Source organism: Vespa velutina, chromosome 2 (assembly GCF_912470025.1).
Source record: "Vespa velutina chromosome 2, iVesVel2.1, whole genome shotgun sequence".
NCBI classification, from domain to species: Eukaryota; Metazoa; Arthropoda; class Insecta; order Hymenoptera; family Vespidae; genus Vespa; species Vespa velutina.
The window spans coordinates 5,431,475-5,451,809 of NC_062189.1; the positions used below are offsets into that span (position 1 = coordinate 5,431,475).

The window sequence follows — 20,335 nt, forward strand, 5'->3', positions numbered from 1 at the left end:
ATGCCCGCGATGTTTTTACGCGCGTTTTGAAACGGCTTTGAAACACGAGAGGGATTTTCGTGAATCGAATTGAAGTTATATACTTTCGTCTTTTTCTCTTAAATATCTTTTATTTTTATTAAACATTTATCCATCGAATTTATCTTTTTGATAATCAAGATTACCGGGGGTGTAGCTCATATGGTAGAGCGCTCGCTTCGCATGCGAGAGGTACCGGGATCGATACCCGGCGCTTCCATTAATTATTTAAAAAAATTTTTTTTTCAAAATGATTATATTATTAATAAGCCCTTAAAAGAACTCAATTTCATGAGAAAACATCGGGGGCGTAGCTCAGATGGTAGAGCGCTCGCTTAGCATGCGAGAGGTACCGGGATCGATACCCGGCGCCTCCAAATTTTTATTTTGATCCTTATTTTATACATATATATATATATTATTTACCTTTCACCGAATGTAGATCACTTACGTCGATCGAATTGATCCGTCTTGAAAATCTGTAACAAGGGGGGCGTAGCTCAGATGGTAGAGCGCTCGCTTAGCATGCGAGAGGTACCGGGATCGATACCCGGCGCCTCCAATTGGGAATTATTTTTGGATCTTTTCTTCCTTTTTTTTTTTTGTTTTCATTTACTCGTCTAATTAAATGTATAGATAAGGGCTTCTTAAACTTTTGTGGGTTGAAAACCGCTTTCAAAAGTTGTAATCATGTTAATGATTAAATATGTTGATTAGTCTCATATATTAACCAATGAACTGGGATAATAGACTCATTACAAAGATTTTCCTTTTTTCTTAATAAAAGATTATATAAATCATTTTTCACTCCAATTAAGAAAATATATCCCAAAATATCCATATTATATCCCAATTCTTCATTTTACGATTTATTTAGCTTTCAGTCTCGATATCAAGCGAGTAACTTTATTTGTTATCAAAATAAATTTCATACATCCGCATTCATGGATCGAAAATTCCATCGATAGATTAATATCTAATGTTAGAAATCTCCGATTTAAATAATAATTGTTTTGTTTTACCCTAATTTTTTTTTTTGATGATAGTATTACGCGAGTGAAATGATACGAGGTGGAGCACGTAGAGAAGGATGGGGTAGCGCTGAGGCGACAGAAATGGTACTCAATAACTTGTTCTACATCACAGCGAAGGTAATGTCATAGTACTTTAGTTATTGAAAAATTACAAGTGAATGAGAAATTAAATAGATCAAGTGAAAATAATGATGAATTATATAAACTTCTTTTTAAGTTTTCCGATGAACATCCTAAAGATATCGAAGAACTGTGGGCCACACTTTGTAGTTGTTGGCCAAACAATCTCAAAGTAATTATACGTTATCTTATAATTGTCTCGGGTATGGCTCCTCAAGAGTTACTTTCCTATGTAAGTATCTTATAATAATCAATAAGTAAAAACAAATTTGTATATATTGATATTGTATAAGTGCATTCGAAAGAATAGAAAAATAATAAAATGATTATAGGCCAAACGAGTGGTCCTCTACTTGGCCAGAGCACGACCTAATCGTCTTGTAGATGAAATGATGACCGAATTGCAAACTGTCGAGACTCTTAATTGTTTGATCGAACGTACAGAAACACCACCTTTTTATCGGCTAACAAGCATGCGTAAGGCTTCGTCTCACAGCGATGCACCTACCGCGGATCCTGCTAATCCTCCGCGAGATTTGGGAGTTGAAAAAGGTACCATTCATACTAAACGACATTCTGGCGAGGATCCCGTTAAAACTGGGTATGAGATTTGCTTTTCTGTATCGAGGATATATACTTTTTTGTTATTTTTTTTTTTTTTTTTTTTTTTTTTTAATTTTTTTCATTAACACATAATCTTTATAATTAGTTCCAAGTCCGATACTGCGTTACGTGCTCTCGCTGGATTTCAAACCCCAAGGGCAGAAAAAACTAGGACAGCAAGCGGGCCGCCAGTTCTTCCGGACGATTTGTCGACTCCTACGACGGAAGTCGAAGTATATTGTTAATCTTTTTTTTATGTTATTATGCTATATATATATATATATATGCATATAGCTATACTATTTCGTTGTATGTACATGATCCTAGCTAACTACAGACGAGTCGTGTTATATCGCACGAAGTGGACCAGTTGGTTTGAGTGGTAAAACTCAATGCATTGGTGAAAAATTTGATATACCACAACCTCACCCATTGCCAATGCCAGAATACGGCGGATATTTTGCACCTTTAACCGAATATCTCCCTGACAGTTCCCAGCCTATAAGTGGCTTTCATAGGTATAACAATTGTTATATCATTAGATTTTTGATTCAGTTATCGCCCAAACATATTATATAAGTTGTAGATCATAGGAATTCTTTGTAATTCTAGATGCAACATAGCAGTTATGCTGCTCACCGATGTTGTTGTAGATGGGGTGCAAGTTGATTTGGCGATTCACGTCCCTTTGATGTTGCATATTGTCTTTTTGGGTTTAGATCATTCAAGACCACTTGTAAGAGATCACTGTCGCTGTCTTTTATTAAATCTACTAGTCGTTCTCGGTGATCATAGAGATCATCTTGGGGTGGCAAGAATTTTACTTGCCTCGAAGACCAAACAATTAGGTTTAGGTCTTCCTACCCCAGCTTTACCAGTTTTGGAACATAACTTTACTGAAGTCGATCCAGAATTTGACAGTTACCTGTATGGACCACCACCAGCACCTCCACCCACTACACCACCACACTCTTCTTCGCCACCTCCATCCTGTACACCACCTCCACCACCTCCACCTCCACCACCGCTACCGCCTCCTTCATTTACAGAGACATCTGCATCTTTTTCTGCACCACCTCCTCCACCACCACCTCCTCCCCCACCGTCTCTATTATCCTCAGCGAATGGTACACCTACTCATTCACCCGTTCCTATATCCGTGTCTTCTACTCCAATATCCATGAATCACGTATTTCAGCAACTCGTAGACAATTGCAAAGATTACGGGGGTCCTCATTCCTATGGTACAATATTTTTAATTCAATTCAACTCATATAAATTCTTTGGATTTAGTTTTACCGATTTACGTTATCTTGATGTTAGATTCTACAGTGTGCAATAGTTGGCCACCAACATCAGGTACAGGCACAACGGTACCGCCTGTGATAGTTACCCCAGAGGACAGTAATAATTGGGTTGGACCTCAACCTGGTCCAAACATGCCTATTCAAGATGTTATCAAATCTTTGATTAACTTTCTTGCATCTAGGTATGTACGAAAGAGTCAATGATTTAACCAATGGAGTAATTTTTAACGACGTTGATTTGTTATAGAATAAATCAACCTTTATGGAATTATGAAGATATGACAGCTAAAGTATGGTGGGTTCGTAGTGCCGAGCAACTTACGGTATTATTACGACACGTTTTAAGAGTATTCAGAGATTCTTTGCCTCATGCATTAGTAAGTCAAAGATGGGCTCAAATTGCCTTACAATTGGGATTGTCCTGCTCTTCGAGACACTATGCTGGACGATCTCTTCAAGTATTCCGTGCGTTACGTGTTCCTATCACATCACGTATGCTTTCCGATATTTTATCTAGATTGGTTGAAACGGTTGCTGAACAAGGCGAGGACATGCAGGTACATAGAGTAATCTATAATAATTTACATGTAATCACTTGTTAATTATTTAATCTTTATTTCCAAATATGAAATGATTTCTTTTGTACAGGGTTATGTAACAGAATTACTCTTAACTTTGGAAGCAGCCGTTGATTCTTTAGAATCTGATTTTAGACCATTAGATTTTATGAAAGAAATATTTAAATCCACGCCAAATTTAAATAACAAAGATCCCGTATCTGGTATAGTGATCGGAGGAAAACGTAGTCCTGGAATAAATGGTTGTCCTACGGGACCACAAATTCTTTCTCACTTAAATCAAGGTGGACATACGAGAAGTACTAGTTATTCTGTCAGTTATTGTATGAAAAAATCAAGTGGTGGAAATACAGCTGTGAGCGAATTGAAAGGTTCATGTCTTTGTCATTAAAAAGCTTTCTTCATTTTGATGTATCTCTGTATATCATTATTTGTAAATTTTTCTCTTTCTATTTCTTTTTTTTTCTTTTTTTTTTCTTTTTTATAGAATTAGATAACAGAGGAGTTTGTAACAAATATCCGAATTCTAATCTTTCGAGATCAAGATCAGCACAATCTTTGAAATTATTAGGCGATTCTGCGACCCAAGATGATAAGATGACAATTTTAGCACAGCTGTTTTGGTTATCGGTTTCACTTTTGGAATCGGACTATGAACATGAATTTCTTCTCGCTTTGAGATTATTAAGTCGAGTACTTCATAGGTTACCGTTGGATCGTCCAGATGCTAGAGATAAAGTTGAAAAATTACAACAACAATTAAGATGGAACTCTTTTCCTGGAGTACATGCACTTATGTTGAAGGGGTGTACAAGTCCAAATACATACGAGCCAGTTGTAACATTACTTTCACAGTTTACTCCGTTATTGGATTTACCAGTGGTTGATCCCACCCAAAGTTTAGCATTTCCAATGAATGTGGTTTCTTTACTTCCATACATGCTGTTACATTATGAAGATGCAAATGAGTTGTGTATAAGAAGTGCAGAAAATATAGCACAAGTAATTATCTTTCAATTGTTCATTATCTTTACATATATTCGAATATTGTTACATAATTTACACTATGCATCCGCTTATAGGTAAGTGCAGAAAAAGGGAAGAAATTAGAAAATTTGGGGACTGTTATGACTTTGTACAGTCGTCGTACATTTAGTAAAGAAAGCTTTCAATGGACTAAGTGTGTTGTTAAATATCTTTACGATACATACGCTCATTTGAGCTTTGATATGTTAGCCTTTCTGGTCGAGGTATTAGAAAAAGGTCCAGGAAGCGTTGCGTTACCTGTACTCAGTATCATACACTGTATATTGCATTATGTTGATCTCGCATCGCAAGCAGCTCAACCGATCAACACTGAACTCTTGCAAGTTATTTCAAAATACGTTGAAGTAAGTTATTCTTTGTTAAAAAAAAAAATTTTTTAATAATGAAAAGTTGACTTCTAAATTCTATCTACGATTCTTTTAATAGGGACCTCATTGGAAGGAAGCACTTAAAATTTTAAAACTTGTCGTGACAAGATCTTCTACTTTAGTTGCACCACCGACATCAATGCATGTACCATCATGGGAATCATCTTTGGCATCACCACATCCAAGCTTTACGGATACAGAAATATTTACTAAGAAAGAGTTACCTGGTAGGTTACTCTTACATTATTATATACTCGTATTCTTGCATGCAGTAAATACGTAATGAATATAAATTTGATTTCTTTTTTTTTTTGCAACGCGGCATTTGCTCTCACTGATCGGATTACTTATTTATCAACACTCAGGTTGCGATAAAAATAATAACCATAATGTGTAGCTAGTAGTCAAATAAACTTAATATGATTTTTCTATAGAAATTTCCTTTTGAAAATTTCTTCTTGATTTAATTTTTACGCTATTATTAAAATGTCTATTTTCTTAATTTTTTATTTTAGATTTATATTTTTATTTTAGATTTATATTTACATATTTAAACATCGGGCGTTTTCAATCTCTTTTTTTTTTTTTTCTTTTTCTTCTTACAACGATTTATACACGTGCAATAAATTGATATAATTGTTACCATAATTTTATAACAGGCCGGACAATGGATTTCACATTTGATCTTTCTCAAACACCTGTGATTGGAAGAAGATGGTTGATACGACAGGGTAACGAAGAAAAGTCTTCAGGTTCGCCGCGATGTTCAATGTCTCTTTCACCGGCAGAAAGTACTGCCGTTTCTGGATGGAAAAGGCCTTGGATGTCACAGGTTTGTTATAAATATTATTTTATATTTGTTAGATATGTAAAATAATATCTTGTATTCTGTAGGGTCGTGTTAGAGAATGTTTAGTGAACTTGTTAACAACGTGCGGACAAAGGGTAGGATTACCGAAGAGCCCATCGGTTAGTATTAACATTTTTATTATTTTGCATTTAAAACTTGATTTTCCCTCCCTACCAGCTCGATAGTTAATAATAGCTATTCCTCATGAAAATTCATTTCCATTATATCCTTTTTTAGGATGAACACATTAGTTCAATGACATTATATAGCAAGGTAAAAGGTTTTTATAAATACAATTCGCACCTAAAAGTGAAACAGATCGTTCGAATGTCACGAAAAAAAGAGAGAAAAAAAAATAAGTCAATCAAACGTACACGCTTGAATGTAAATGTAGACACTTGCATATAGCAAAATTGAATCGATGCTTAGACACAAACATCGACTAATGATTGAACACGAAAAGTGCACATAAGCAGAATAGTTTTGCCGATAATAGATATTAAAGGAGATAACAAATATTTAAATTCAATTTTTTGTAATCTTTTTAATAAATGTAATTGTATTCAAATGTAGGTGATATTCAGTCAAAGTTCTGACTTAATGGAGAGGCAGTCTTCAATGGCTTCATCAACCGAGGAAGTTTCTGGTGCAAATAATGATTTAAGTGGAGGTTCTCGAAGGGATGACGAACAATTTGGAGTGTTCAAGGACTTTGATTTTCTCGAATATGAGAGTGAAAGTGTCGAGGTAATTGAAACTGTTTTAAACGATTATCAATATTCGTGAAGAATTTTTTCTTATTTTTATTATACATTATAGGGTGAAAGTACGGATAACTTTAACTGGGGCGTTAGACGTCGTCCTCTCAGTGAAGGAGAGGAAAGAGAACCTAGTCTACGACAGTTTGAGGAAAGTTTGAGTGAAAAAACACAAACATCGAGCAAGCACACTACTAGAGTAAATATTTCAAAGATTTACGTCAGTTGTATCGTATCAAAGCATAATAATATTATTACGATTAGCGTGGAGTCGCTGAAGAATCGTCTGACGATGAAGCTGGTTCGGAATCACCTTTGGACGAAGTACCTAGTGGATCTGGAACAGGACAAGAAGCAAACAGTATTCCAGGAATGTTTCCACCTTCTTCTCTTTCAATACCGAGTAGAACACGTCACGATTCATCTACAAGGTCTGACACGTCGTAAGTTTCTAAATAAGAGTTCTGACGAATTATTTCTCTAATTGTTTCATTCATTTTCCTACAGTGGTTCCAGCGCAGGAGATCTCGGAGATGTGACACCTTGTAACGCATCACCGAATCTGTCTGCTTTGATTCCATTCAGACAAGTCGTAAGAGATGACGCTGAAGAAATTTGGCGACAACAAATTCAAGCTCTGATCACTCAGGCACCCTTTACGACACTAGATTTTTTCCAATTATTAAGTAGAATTATAAGGGTAATTATATCGTTAATTCGTCTCTAAATAGACACGTAGTTTCAATGTTAGAGAACATTTTGTTCTTTATCTTCGATATTATTAGGATGTAAGCAGTAAATCTGTGGGTCTCACTCGGGAAGCATGCGCTCTATTATCCAATGGCAGTCCTGCTTTTAAACAATTAGGATATCATTTATCTAGTCATGCTGAACTACTTAGCGCGAAAGCCGAACCACCGTTAGTTTGGTTCTCGCTTTCCATTTTTTCACATCAAAGATTGCACGAATCTTTACGTTTCGAAATGTTGGAGATACAACAACATCTCGAAACGTTTCCTGACAGAAAATACCACGCTACAGAGGTAAATAATTTCTAAATGAGTTGAGTTTATTTATCTTTTTTTAATTTTTAATTTTACTTTATCAACTTTTAATTTGATTACAGTGTTTGGAAGCAGTAAAAGCAACGAAAATACTTCATGCATTAGGTGGTAGTACAACGATGGAAGCTGGTTTTGAGGAGATGCTCTTGGACCTAGGGAGGACACTTTATAAGTTGCATCTTCAATTATTACTATTGATAAAGGCGTCGAACAAAATGTTGGGACTACTTATGATTGCCGCAAGAAACGTACAGATTCCTTTGCAAGATATATCAGCGGAAATAGCTAACATGAAGACGGCATTGAGCAGAGCTTTGGAAGAAAGTACGGAAAGTGAACGAGGTACACCGACTCCAACACCTAGTCCTAGTCCTTTGCCGGCTGTTGATGCCGTCGAGGACATGGCCAGAGTCGCTGAACTACTTAGGAATGCACGATGGTGTCCAGCTTTGGAAGCTGTACGATTACACAGAGCACAATGGCCTGGAGATCCGTTCCATGATGACGACGACGTAACAACAGCTGTCAACATGTATTGCAAACATTTGGGACAAGATAGATCTGGTAAATTAATCGTTAGAAAAATAATCGTTCCTTTCTTCGTCAAAATGTTTAATCTTTTTCTTTCTTTTTATATCTCGTTAGATATTTTCGTGGTCACCCGAACGGACGATGAAATGGTCGAAATCTTCAAAAAACTCATGAGGAGTTTATTTCAAGTTCTAACGTCTGTAACAGATCTAGAGGCATCCGCGAAGTCAGCACGCGCACAGCAAGATCATTCTAATCATTCGAAAACTGACTGTTAATTTATAAGCATTTTAGTATTATTGACAACAACTTGCCTAAACGTATATAAGAGCTCTTACAAATTTTAATAACCTTATGGATGTATTGTGTAGTATAAATTAGAGAGAGAGAGAGAGAGGGAGAGAGAGAGAGGTGGGCAGAAACAAAAAAAAATTAATGGAAGCAAAAATACGAGATCGTCGTTTTTTTCTTATTTTATATTTTTTCTTTTCTTTCTTTTTGTCATGTCTTGCTTCTAATAACACAGAAATGACGTTAAAGATTATTTATGAGAAAGAACCAAAAATAAACGTACTAAAGTTCGAAAGATCTTGTATCGATTTATAATCAACAAAAATTATCAACATTATGACATATAATTTTCTATCATTGATTGAAGATTACGACTTGGAATCGCGTTTCAATATAAAGAACTTTGTTCGCCAGTTCATTAACACAGCGATTATGAAAGCTATGAGGATAATAAGTGATATGGTTTGTTAAAAAGCATATGTGTTTTCTTTTTATGAAATTAATCATGCAAGGGAACTCAATACTTTAGGACGACAGTTCTGATATAATAAAACGAAGAAATGCTATCGTCACTAGATCGCTGAGTCCTTTTGGTGTCGAATGGCACACTTGTGGTAGTATCAGTGTCAACAATATTATAAACAGTATTAAGAACGAAATGCAAGCATGGAATAATTTGCCGGTACATTTGATGATAAAAATCTAGCCAAAAAGTATAACGAAACATATCTTACATAGTTGATACACGTTTTAGGAGTTAAAAGATTGGATGTTCAATGTAGAATTCATTAGTCTTTCTGCCGGAAATAATACAAATTATTACAAATATGAAGTAGTTTGGAGCGTACCTACAGAGTCATATCCTGAACCACAGGTGACAGTTAGTGTATTATTTTATATCGCTGTAAATTTCGATTATCCAGCTCATTATCCTGTCGACGTAAGTTTCATTCACTTCAAAGTATACCGATAGAATAAGATAAACATATGATTATAAGAAATTTTTTTTTACCTTAGGTCACGTATATTTTCGAAGCTTCTAAATTTGTCCATCGATTGGGTATGATCTTTCAACCTAAATGGCTTTACGATATATTAGATATGAAAACTATGATGTTTAAATCATTTGATTTTTAAACAAAGACGTCTCTTATAGGATTTAACAATAATTATATATGCTAAACCTACGGACATCTGCATCAAAACTGGGGCATGATTTTTACGTTGCATTTTGAAAGTATACGTACCATGCAAAGTGTCGTAAAAGTAAGAGTGTCAGATTTCTCTACGAGCCAACACGACGAGCACGCGCCCGGCTAAACTCGGTTGCGCACCGGACGCCGGTTCACTTTGGTCGGTCAAACAATAGGAGCAGGTGATACCCCAAGAAGAGAGGGTATACCTTCTCCTACCACTTTGCTTTTTCAATCACGTTGACCATGCTCGTATTAACCCATTAGTGCCGAGTCCTTTCCTCGATTCATTACGTTAACTCGTTCAAACGTAATTTTTTAATACTCGATCCTTGAGTTCCGTACAATTCCCTTATTAGTCGTCTAATTGATCTTTTTTTCTGGTGTATTTTTTTTTTTCTTTTGGTCCTCTTTTGAGTACGAAGTTATCTTTGACTAGTCAAAAAAAGATTTCTTTCGATCTCTCCCACGAAGAAAGCGTACGTGACTAGAAAGAATATCTATGTAGAATCTTAACGAGAGTATATATATATGTACTATATATTATGTTGTATGGATGTATGTATGTATATATGCATGTATATATGCATGTACACGTACATGCATACATCGAGGAGGTGCGATCCGTGCGTTGGTCTTTCTGTTTTTTTGTCCGATCCTTCACTTCGGTTTTGGTAATAGAGACGACGAACCGAGAGGACAATTCGAAAATCTTCAAGGGATTTCACTGACTTTCGATGCACATGGTGGTCGAAAGCCACTGGGAGGTCTTTATCTCAGCAGGAGCCCCAGAATCGCTAACCACGTGTCGAGTGCATTGAAATGAATCGAGAAAGAAAGTGATTTGACGATGTCTTTCACCTACTTGATAATAATCTTTATTCTCATTCATTGACCATTTCTCAAAGACATTGTGAATCAACGTTATTTCTTTAATAGACATAAAAAAAAAAAGAAAAAAAAAAGAACAAAAAAAAAAGAAAAAACATACAACGAGGTTAACGTAGCACGTGTCGATTACACGTATACGTCTCATTTATTTTTTCTTTTCGGGAGCCACCGTCTTTCACCTTACACTCGGCTCAATGTGTTTTCAGAGTTTTTACAAGGGATTCCATATTTTCTAAGCTTTTCTTCGGGTAGTAGTAGTAGTAGTAGCAGGTTGCTTTTGGGTCAAAGAAGAGATTTGTCTAAAGTAATTTGAGAAGAAGCCGGTTGGTATGCTTTTTTCTCTAACCGGTGTGAAATCGAACTCACTCAAACAAGTTCGTCCATTTCTTGTTCTTTTCTCTTTTTCTTTTCTTTTCTTTAAAATACATTTCAATGTTTTCAATAATTTTCTCTCTCCCTCTTTCTCTCTCTTTCTCTCTCTTTCTCTCTCTCTCTCTCTCTCTCTCTCCCCCTAATTTTTTTATTCCATATTTCACATAAATCAATGCAGATGAAGGAGAAGACAACCAAGAGAAACGAAAACAGGAACACCGTGACCCTTTGTAAATAATCAATCTCGGAATGTGGGTCAAAGAGAAATTTCGATTGGTAAGCAGTCACCACCACCAGCAGCACTATCACAACCACAACCATTACGATGGCAACCACCATCGTCTATATTTATACGGGAGGCATTTTTTGTACGGCCATGTCCTAAACATCACATCCGCTGAGGTGCTTCCTTCTCTGTACTTCTTCCTCACAACGATGGTTTGGCTCGAACGAAGAAAAGCTAAAAGAAAAGAGGGAGTAATATCGGTGAAGGAACCACCGCCTCCTCACTTTCAGCAGCTTCAAACATCCGCTGCACCAGCAGCCGTCGTCAGATCTTTTACCTCTTTCCACTTCATCCCTCTTTACAATTTTATCTCTTTCACCCTTTTGCTATCTCCTTCCTCTTCCTCTTTCGACTTTATCGATCTTCATTAAGCGCACTAAGAGGACTTTCTTCCTTCTCTTAAATCAATATTACTATCTATTAAAACAACATTATCTATCATTCATAATTTACAATATTTACATTAGATTTAATTGATTATTTATTATTTCGTGTGTTATCGTTTAAAACGAAGGATTTGTAAATCGTAAATATTGGAAATACTCAACCGAAGTTACATCCGTTCGATTCAGGAAGGGAAATTTTTAAAATTATCACCCTTCACCGAGATACGGAAGTCTCTTGAGATCGGATGCTAAACGCATCTGGATCAAAGCTACTGGACACAACGAGTTTCTACAAGAGAAACGACATTAGGAGGGGAAGAAAATAAGAGAGAGAAAGAAATAGGGAGGGGGAGAAAGAGAGGGAGAGAGATGTCCGTCGTTCGTGAACGGTGAGACACGTTCCGAAGTAGAAAGACCCACGTGCAAGGCTATGAACCAACTCGAATCACCAGCTGCCGATCCATCGCTGACTCCTGGAGCCCTGGAGTCGATCTAAAATTAGCAAGAGCAGCACCCCCGCCTAGCCCTTACATGGCCACGTCATGGGCACACGCTCGGCTACTTTCAGAGAAGAAAGCAACAAAAAAAAAGGAAGGGAAAAGAAAAGGAAACAATAATAATCGCGACTTGCCCGGCACGAGTCGATCGTGTGCGATATCCCACAGCTGTTGTTTCGAGGGAGGCCTCGTGTTTACTTCGGTAAAGATCGACGACGACGATGAGGGAAAATGAAAGAGTTAATTGCTTGAGTCGTCTGAAAAATGAAAAGAAATTACGAGGTTTTAGATTTTGATCTAAAAAAATGTATCTGTCGATTCTTCATCTTCGATTGACCTAGATTATTATATTGTAAATGAGATTGCCTGCGATGTTTTCGAACGAAACTCTCTTTAACATCCATCATTTTTTATCATGGTAATTAAGACAGGAAACACTGCAGTTAACCACATGGCTTCTCAATGAATAGACGCGACAACCAATAAAAAAGATCACTAACTACAAGACAATAAACTGTGTCCTTCGGAGGATGTTTTTATTATAAAATGGAGAATATTCATAATTTTCATTTTCTCTTTGTGAATCGAATTAAATTGAAATTTATTAGAAAATTAAACAGTCAATGTCCTTGTCACGATTTATACTGAATTTTCTAGTCGTTCAGTAATCGTGAACATGTTTGACATTGATGTCATAAAGAGGAAGAGTTTATGAATCTTCCCTGGTAGTCCTTCCGAGTTCGTTGCCCTTTAATATTTGGTGGGCCAGAGGGCCACGAAAGAAGAAAAATCCTTTCGGTCTCCTCCTCGTAGTACAGGAGAACCTCCGTCTGAGTACATCTGCGCCGAGCGGATGCAGCCTGCATTTTATGGCCGCCCAATGCAACCGATTCTCGTTTCTGCACCCGCACTCACACCCTACTACCACCTTCAGCACGCGGCACAACGACTTCTATAATTAGATTTCCTTCTTCCCTTCAGCTTAGACACCTTCGACCCACGTACGATTTCTCTTTGCATTACGAATCATAGAAATTTGACGGACATCCCACCCTTTCTGTCTTCGTCTTTCTTTTGAGATGTCACTCGTTCGATATTGAAAAAAGTTGGATAACCTTATAGAATTATTTAAGGATTATTGGATAATCCTTAAAGAATTTTTCCTTATGATTTCATTTATTGCCTATGATTAAATAATGTTTTCTAAGATCTATTTCTCTACGTTAATAATTTATATTAGATATAATTTCTTTCGTTATAGCAACGTTTGATATAATTTATGTCGAATTAATCAAGTTAGTCGGAAATGTATTAAGCGATTCGAAAGAGAACTACGATCACTATGACATTAACGAGTCATTCACAGATGTCACAGGTTTCCACTTGGCTATTTCGAACAGGTTGCGCTCGGATCTATTTTTTGATCATTGGCAACGACCGGATCCATGGATCTGTATTCTCGACGACAGGTAGGCAGATAGGTAATTCAAATGGCAGCGATTAAATCGCTGGCCAATCTATAAATGTGTCCCGTCGTGCCAAAGGAGTGGCATCTTCGTAATTATAAATATCATTTAATTGTTGGTAATCAGCCAGTATTCTGAGTCTCTAAAGAGGGAAATTTATGATCTTTACTCATGACAGAGAATCTTGTCGGTCACGACACACCTACACTTTTACGACTTGCAATAAAGGCGATTTTGTAGCACTGTGACAGCTAACCAGTACAGTATCTTCCTTATTTTACGATCGTCGAATCAATAAAATCAATTTTAACAAAGTATTATCTTAGTAGATTTATCGAATACTTTGGCAATATTAATATACAATTAAATGCAATATTAATAAACAAAAGACCTTAAACAGATTTATTTCAAAAGAAATCAGATATTCTTTTTAAATAATCTAACGAAAAATTCATTAGAGATTACGAAGGGATAGCAAATGTTTTAGCAGCTTGGCAACCTGACCCGATTCGTCCCTGATCCGCATGCAAATACGAGCTAAACTTAGAGACGTTCGATTTTCCTCCTCGTCGACGACAGATCGTGTTTTCGTCTTTGTCGACCTTAATCATTCCTCGTGGACTCAACTGTGCGCTGACAAATTTACACAATATTGTCGTAGGCGAGCACCTTTTGCTCTCATTTCGCAGCTGATCGAGCGACACCTCCATAGGACGTGAATGTTTCCAATCATATAGCAGATTTATTAAGGACAACTTGGTATATATATATATATTTTTTTTTTTTTTTAATTAATACATCAAAGCAAAAGAATTTATTGGTTTCAAGAAAGTCCAAATTTTTTGAATGAATTCCCACGACATACGTTTCATTCAAGTAAGACTTTAAAGAATTACGATAAGGTGGCTGATGAGCACTCTACATGGTGAGCCTGGATTCCTCAATGGGCCACTAGAAGGGAACGTTCTGAATGAACGTGCACGCGTACTTACTCATGTTACCTTATGTAATACGAACCATCTTTTGTTAACGTATAAAATTAAATGATCTTCAGGATCATTTGATTTACTTCCAATCTAATTTCAATCCAAACAATCGAATTTCTAAACAATTAGTCGTCAATCAGGAGAGAATAATTTGTAAATTTAATTCAATTTAATTTTGAAATCTTTGATCGTTTCTGAATGAAGCAAAAAACACATGAAAATTTCATAGAAATGTATTTCTTTAGAATTGGTTAGAGTATCTACTGTGTTGCGTGTTGAATGCGATCTCGTGTGTCTGTGTGTGTGTGTGTGTGTATGTCCGCACGCGCGTGTGTGTGTACGTATATGTGTGTGTGCGCGCGTGCGAAGACGAAGACGAAGACGAATAGGAAGGAACCGAATCTCATGAGGATGAAAGGAGACGAAAGAAGGGCGCGTGTCGGTCGCGTGCCGCTCGACGAGATGTGACTCGGTGTCTGCGACCCTCTCTCGTCCTTTAACCCCTCCCAAACTACAGTAGCGGATTTCACGCTTCCTCGCTAACCTTCGACACAGTTATTTTTTTCTTTGTTTTTAACCTGACAATGAGAAAAATATTTTATCTCGTATATTGGCTCTGAGTCTTCGTGAAAAATATTATAAGTTAATGATGCTGACATATCAATTAATAGAGTTCGATAATTATGAGAAATAATAAAGTGCTTCTTTAAATATATCCGTTGTTCGAAGATAAATATTAAACAAATTTTTATTTACGAAATGTAATATCTCGATATATTGATCAGAATTGATCTTATTTAAATGTTACTGTTACCAAACGTTGTTTATGAAATTTTTTATACGTATAGATTATGGAATTATTAATGTGTTAATTAAGAGATGATTTTAAAGAATCGCGATCGATCGAAAGTCGACCGTTTAAATATCGTAGGGACATGTGTCGTTCACCGCAGGGCGAAGTACCTCTTGAATCCATCACTGTACCCTTCAGGACCACGACCTTAGGCCCCTCATCGTCTCGTCTACTTCCTCTTCCTCCGCCCCCTCATTTTTTCATCTTCTCCTTGAAGCCGTCTGGACTATGGCAATGGAAGAAAGAAACTACCCTGAGTATATCCAGGGTGGTAAAGCGAGTTCGTCTTTTGCCGTGTGTGAGGATTTAAAGAAGACAATAAGATCAAGGGAAAAAGAGATAGACATGTTAGATATAATCTTTTTTTATCTAATGATCAGTGATTCGAGATAACATGTTAACATAAGCGCCTACACATTTCGTCTTTTATCATCCTGACGATGAATTTTCATTACTTTTTTTTTTGCAACGATAGAAACCTACGTTAACATTTCCTACGTTTTGAAAAAGTAATAATCTTACCATCCTATTTTTTTCTCTTACGCAAACATTTTAGTCTAATCACAATTTACATACAAATTTATTAAAATAAGCTTTAAGCTTCTTTTCATGATTTCGTAAAAAAGAATATAACTTTGGGAAATTATCGATTATCAAGATGATTTATCATTTGATCCCTCTAAAAATGATCGTTTCAGTAGGATCAGAAAAGATAATAACTTACTGACCGAACTTGTTCTCGATCGAAACGGTTAAACTCAATGGCAGCATTCGTCTGTTCTTGACGCATGTATAACAAGAAAGAAGAAAGAAATAAAGGGGAGAGAGATAGAGATAGAGAGAGAGAGAGAGAGAGAGAAAGAGAGAGAGAGAGAGAGAGAGAGAGAGAGAGAGAGAGAGAGAGGGGGGAAAAAACGAAGGAATTACTCGCGTAAAGGAAAGGGAGAAGGAAGGGCCCTCTATCTCTTCCTCCGTCGTCGTCTCGATCGAGATCCGCAGACGGTCCGGTCGAGTGTAGAATTTCGTCGTGAAATTTTGTGAATGAACCCTCGTGACTCGCGCTTTTGAATGGAAACCGACGGGCCAGTTTTTACGAAAACACCACTGCCACAGGATGCGGGTGCGTACAGAGAGACAGAAAGATAGAGGGAAAAAAAGAAAGAAAGAGAGAGAGAGAGAAAGAGAGAGAGAGAAAGAGAGACGGGAGCTCCCTTCACTTTTATCGTTTTTTATGTTTCTCTTTTCTTGTTCAACGGGAGAGGGTGGATAAAGAAAGAGAGAGATAGAAGATCGCCAGCTGATCGCCTCCGCCTTTGAAAAGGTTTCGCAAAATGCGAGCACGTGCTCGTGTGCGTGGCCTCCTTTAGATTTGCATGCTTACTTGCCACCTGCAAAGCCGGATCGTTTCTTATTCCGATTCTTGCTTAAAATTCATCATTCGAATTGTACTACTTTCTTTGTTCCGGCGATATTTCGTTATTACTCTTTTAGCGATTTTTTTCAGATTCCTTAACGTGTCAAACGCTATGTAATGGAAATTATTAAGTATATAAAAAATATACAGGGAGTCGGTAATAGTCAGTTTTATCGAAAATACAAATTATTGTATTTTATCTGAAATACAAAAAAAAAATATATATATATATATATATAATTTACCTGTTATGATAAATGTTCGATGTGAATGTTATCGCTTTCGTTACACTGAATATATCTATTTCATATAGATTTATAAATTCTATCATACAATTTGGGGCTTAAATATTGTTGAAGAATTGTTATTTGTAGAACTCCGTCACCGTTGCTATAAGTAGCAACAGTAATCTGACATATGCCGACTCTTGTATATGAAGTAATATCATCTTGAAATCTATCTATTGAAGATATGAAATCAAAATGAAAGGAAATGCATTTTAATATAATTTACGTCTTAATAAATATATATATATATATATATATGTATGTATGTATGTATGTATGTATATATATTCTTTTCATTGATTTTTTTAAAAAGATATATCGATCTGCTAATGTTATTACATCGAATGATCGATAAATTCTCGATCGATATCATTTTTCTTTGTATCTTAGATGGTTAGAAGGTTGGTAGTGTGAGATAATGGGATGTAGGGATTTTTTTAAAGATATGAATTTGTTCGATTCTAATATTATTACATCGAATGATCGATTAATTCTCGGTCGAAATTATCTTCCTTTGTATTTCATATGATGATTTGAAGAAGGGTAGTAGTGGGGAGGGGCAAGTGGCTGTACGACGAGACATAAAAAAAGCAATGCAAAGGGTGGTGTGCCAAGAATGGTGGGGGTAGATTCGAGGGTCTGAAACAGGCTGCCGCTCGCTGTCTCTCCGGAAGGAACTGTCTCCCTTTATCCCTGAAGACATTCCTTCCAACACGAGCCAACGTACTCTATGACGGTGTTCTCCCACTTCTATGTACCACATACACACATACATACTTACATACGTCCCCTCTCCCCGTTAACCTTTTGCACCCAGAACTAAATTAAGAATCGTTCCGGTCGTCGTTTTCCCTCCCTAGCCTTGTCAGTTAATTTTTTATTTTTTTTCTCTTTTTTTCTTTCTTTCTTTCTTTTCTTTATATATATATATATATATATATATATATATATATATATATATATATATATATACTCGCTCGCATTTTTTAAGGTTAAAATCTATTCAAACTATTCATAAAAATTAATCACGAATGAAACTTCATAAAAAATTTTTGTAATAAATCCAAACGATTGATATACTTGTTTAAATGTTACAACAGGATATTGCCTATGTTTCTTAATGATTCATCATGCTCATTGTCTAAAGGAAATAGTAAGAATCAGTTTCTCTAGTGTCATTGCACTCGACGGAGCCCTAGCCGCGAAAGTACACGTAAACGGCTGAAAATTTGTGCTGGCACGCGACCAAAATTTCTCCCTTTTCTTCGTCTTCCACGTTTTCGTCTTTCATCTTCCAGAGAACGAACCTTGGTCGGAAACTACGGCTGGAGGGAATCAAATTCGTCCTATCGTCTCGCCGTCTTTCCTTTTTATTCTTTTATATAATATGTATATATATATATATATATATATATGATATATAATATGATATTTTTATATACCTATTTATCATTCCATTTTTCCATTGATAAGTATAAAAAATGATTACATATTTTATGTATATAATACAAGTATTGTAAAAATTAAAAAAATAAAAAGAACCGATAGAAAGTTCTATCTTCGAACGTGAAGAAATATTAGATATTCTATGAAATATGAAACACAAACGTGTTAGTAGAAAGGTGAAACGTCGCCTGGTACGTTTGGCAAGACATCAAACATACATATTTTGCTAACGAAGTAACGCTGGACAGGTCTTACAGTATTCTCATGAAGAAGACGAAGAAAAAGGAGGAATGGAAGGCCACCTAGGCGGCTTTTCCACCTAGTCGACAAACTAAGAGGATGGTAAAGCTCGGGATCTCTAACTTCTAATCTTTCCTGTCTTACCTCTCACAACTCGCGGATGACCGTGGAATAGGAGAGAGAGGTGGTTTACCCGGAGAACGCGACAGCTGCATCGAGCCACCGGCCTGAAAATAGCTCGACAACCCCATGCCGAGACCAACTTCTCTCTCTCTCTCTCTCTTTCTCTTTTTCTTTCTCTCTCTTTCTCTCTCTCTCTCTCTCTCTCTCTCTCTTTCTTTCTTTCTGTATGTCTGTCTGTCTTTCTCTCTCTTTCTCTTTTTCTCTTTACGATCTTTCTTTCTTGATTTCTCCCGTTTGAAAAGCGACCCACCCACGAACCTTTTAAACAGCAATCGCGTGCTTTTTCCACTTCTCTCGTTGAGGAACAGAAGGAGAGTTCAAAAGCTAGAGATGATAGTGATGGTGGTGGTTGACACGTTCGTCGAAAAAGGGAGTAATCTTTAAGCTCTCATACGACGGGTGTTGATTTATCATAGGAGGGAAGCAGGCGTTTCCGGATTGTTTACGTACACTATGTAATGCTCTAGACATTACTCGTTCTCCCTATCCCCAAATTCGTCCTTCATTCTAGGAGGATCATTCTTAATGACTTGTCCTTCGTCGTTCGGTTAACAAAAAATTAAACTTCTCTCAACCTAATATTTTCCCTAAGAACTATTTCTTCGTACCTAATCTCTCTCTTTCTCTTTTTCTTTTTCTTTTTCTTTTTCTTTCCTTTTTTCTCCTCTTCTTTTGCGGCTTTCTTTGAGAGCTGAAGTACTTAGACGAGCTCGTGCCTTCCGGCTTTACTTAATTTTATTTATAGCATTTATAACGCGTGGATACAAGAATTACCAACTCATAGTCTCTCTCCTTCTCTCTCTCTCTCTCTCTCTCTCTCTCTCTCTCTTTCTCTCTCTTACTCTTAAATAATCGTAACTTTTTATTTTATTTCGTCGTATCTCGTTAAAATAAAACATGTATTTTTCTTTTTATTACACACATATACACGTACGTACATGTAGGTTAATATTTACAATTTTCTTATAAGTCGAAATTATATATCTTTATTTCCATATCTGTGGCTATAAGGAAAAAAGCCTGATATCATATCTAAAAATTCGAGTGCGATATGTACTAATTGTGCTGTAGAAAATATAGGATTTATGTATGTATCAGAAAAAAATTTATATATGCAGCATAAACAGAAAAAAAGGAAAGATTATTAAACGATAATATTTCGAAAGTGAAAAGATGTGTAATAAGACATTTTTCTTTACAATCATATATATATATATATTTAGTAGATTACTCGATAATTTCTAAAAAATGTAAAAGTAGAAATAT

The 20,335-nt window shown here is 36.2% G+C and overlaps 1 protein-coding gene, 1 long non-coding RNA gene and 3 other non-coding genes across 13 annotated transcripts in view; 4 read left to right on the forward strand and 1 right to left on the reverse strand.

Moving 5' to 3' along the window:
• The window catches only part of LOC124946567 (protein furry), a 28,350-nt gene extending 19,486 nt beyond the window's left edge, over positions 1-8,864 (forward strand). For 5 of the 7 annotated variants that reach the window (XM_047487386.1, XM_047487391.1, XM_047487389.1 and 2 more), the window contains 21 exons: positions 1,065-1,169; positions 1,270-1,404; positions 1,505-1,773; positions 1,882-2,008; positions 2,103-2,293; positions 2,388-3,019; positions 3,099-3,264; positions 3,330-3,639; positions 3,731-4,031; positions 4,148-4,662; positions 4,743-5,051; positions 5,134-5,302; positions 5,735-5,907; positions 5,970-6,044; positions 6,499-6,672; positions 6,745-6,882; positions 6,948-7,126; positions 7,191-7,383; positions 7,469-7,726; positions 7,810-8,311; positions 8,393-8,864. In XM_047487386.1, coding sequence (XP_047343342.1) covers positions 1,065-1,169; positions 1,270-1,404; positions 1,505-1,773; positions 1,882-2,008; positions 2,103-2,293; positions 2,388-3,019; positions 3,099-3,264; positions 3,330-3,639; positions 3,731-4,031; positions 4,148-4,662; positions 4,743-5,051; positions 5,134-5,302; positions 5,735-5,907; positions 5,970-6,044; positions 6,499-6,672; positions 6,745-6,882; positions 6,948-7,126; positions 7,191-7,383; positions 7,469-7,726; positions 7,810-8,311; positions 8,393-8,556 — 5,085 coding nt within the window. In that variant the 3' untranslated portion in view covers positions 8,557-8,864. Of the gene's footprint in view, positions 1-1,064; positions 1,170-1,269; positions 1,405-1,504; positions 1,774-1,881; positions 2,009-2,102; positions 2,294-2,387; positions 3,020-3,098; positions 3,265-3,329; positions 3,640-3,730; positions 4,032-4,147; positions 4,663-4,742; positions 5,052-5,133; positions 5,303-5,440; positions 5,908-5,969; positions 6,045-6,498; positions 6,673-6,744; positions 6,883-6,947; positions 7,127-7,190; positions 7,384-7,468; positions 7,727-7,809; positions 8,312-8,392 lie in introns of those variants that run through there. The other 2 variants (XM_047487390.1, XM_047487392.1) reach the window with 2 other exon arrangements.
• Trnaa-cgc lies at positions 166-238 on the forward strand. Its single transcript has one exon. It is a non-coding gene; the product is annotated as a tRNA-Ala (tRNA).
• Positions 323-395, forward strand: Trnaa-agc. The gene has a single exon. It is a non-coding gene; the product is annotated as a tRNA-Ala (tRNA).
• Trnaa-agc lies at positions 508-580 on the forward strand. Its single transcript has one exon. It is a non-coding gene; the product is annotated as a tRNA-Ala (tRNA).
• LOC124946576 lies at positions 4,113-13,495 on the reverse strand. Of its 3 annotated transcripts, none has more exons than XR_007100127.1 (3): positions 11,589-13,495; positions 10,363-11,485; positions 4,113-10,249 (listed from the first exon to the last, which is right to left on the reverse strand). It is a non-coding gene; the product is annotated as an uncharacterized LOC124946576 (long non-coding RNA). The 3 variants fall into 3 exon arrangements; XR_007100128.1 differs by having other exon boundaries at positions 4,113-9,501; positions 9,582-11,485; XR_007100126.1 differs by having other exon boundaries at positions 4,113-11,485.
• Between the last annotated feature and the right edge of the window lie 6,840 nt (positions 13,496-20,335).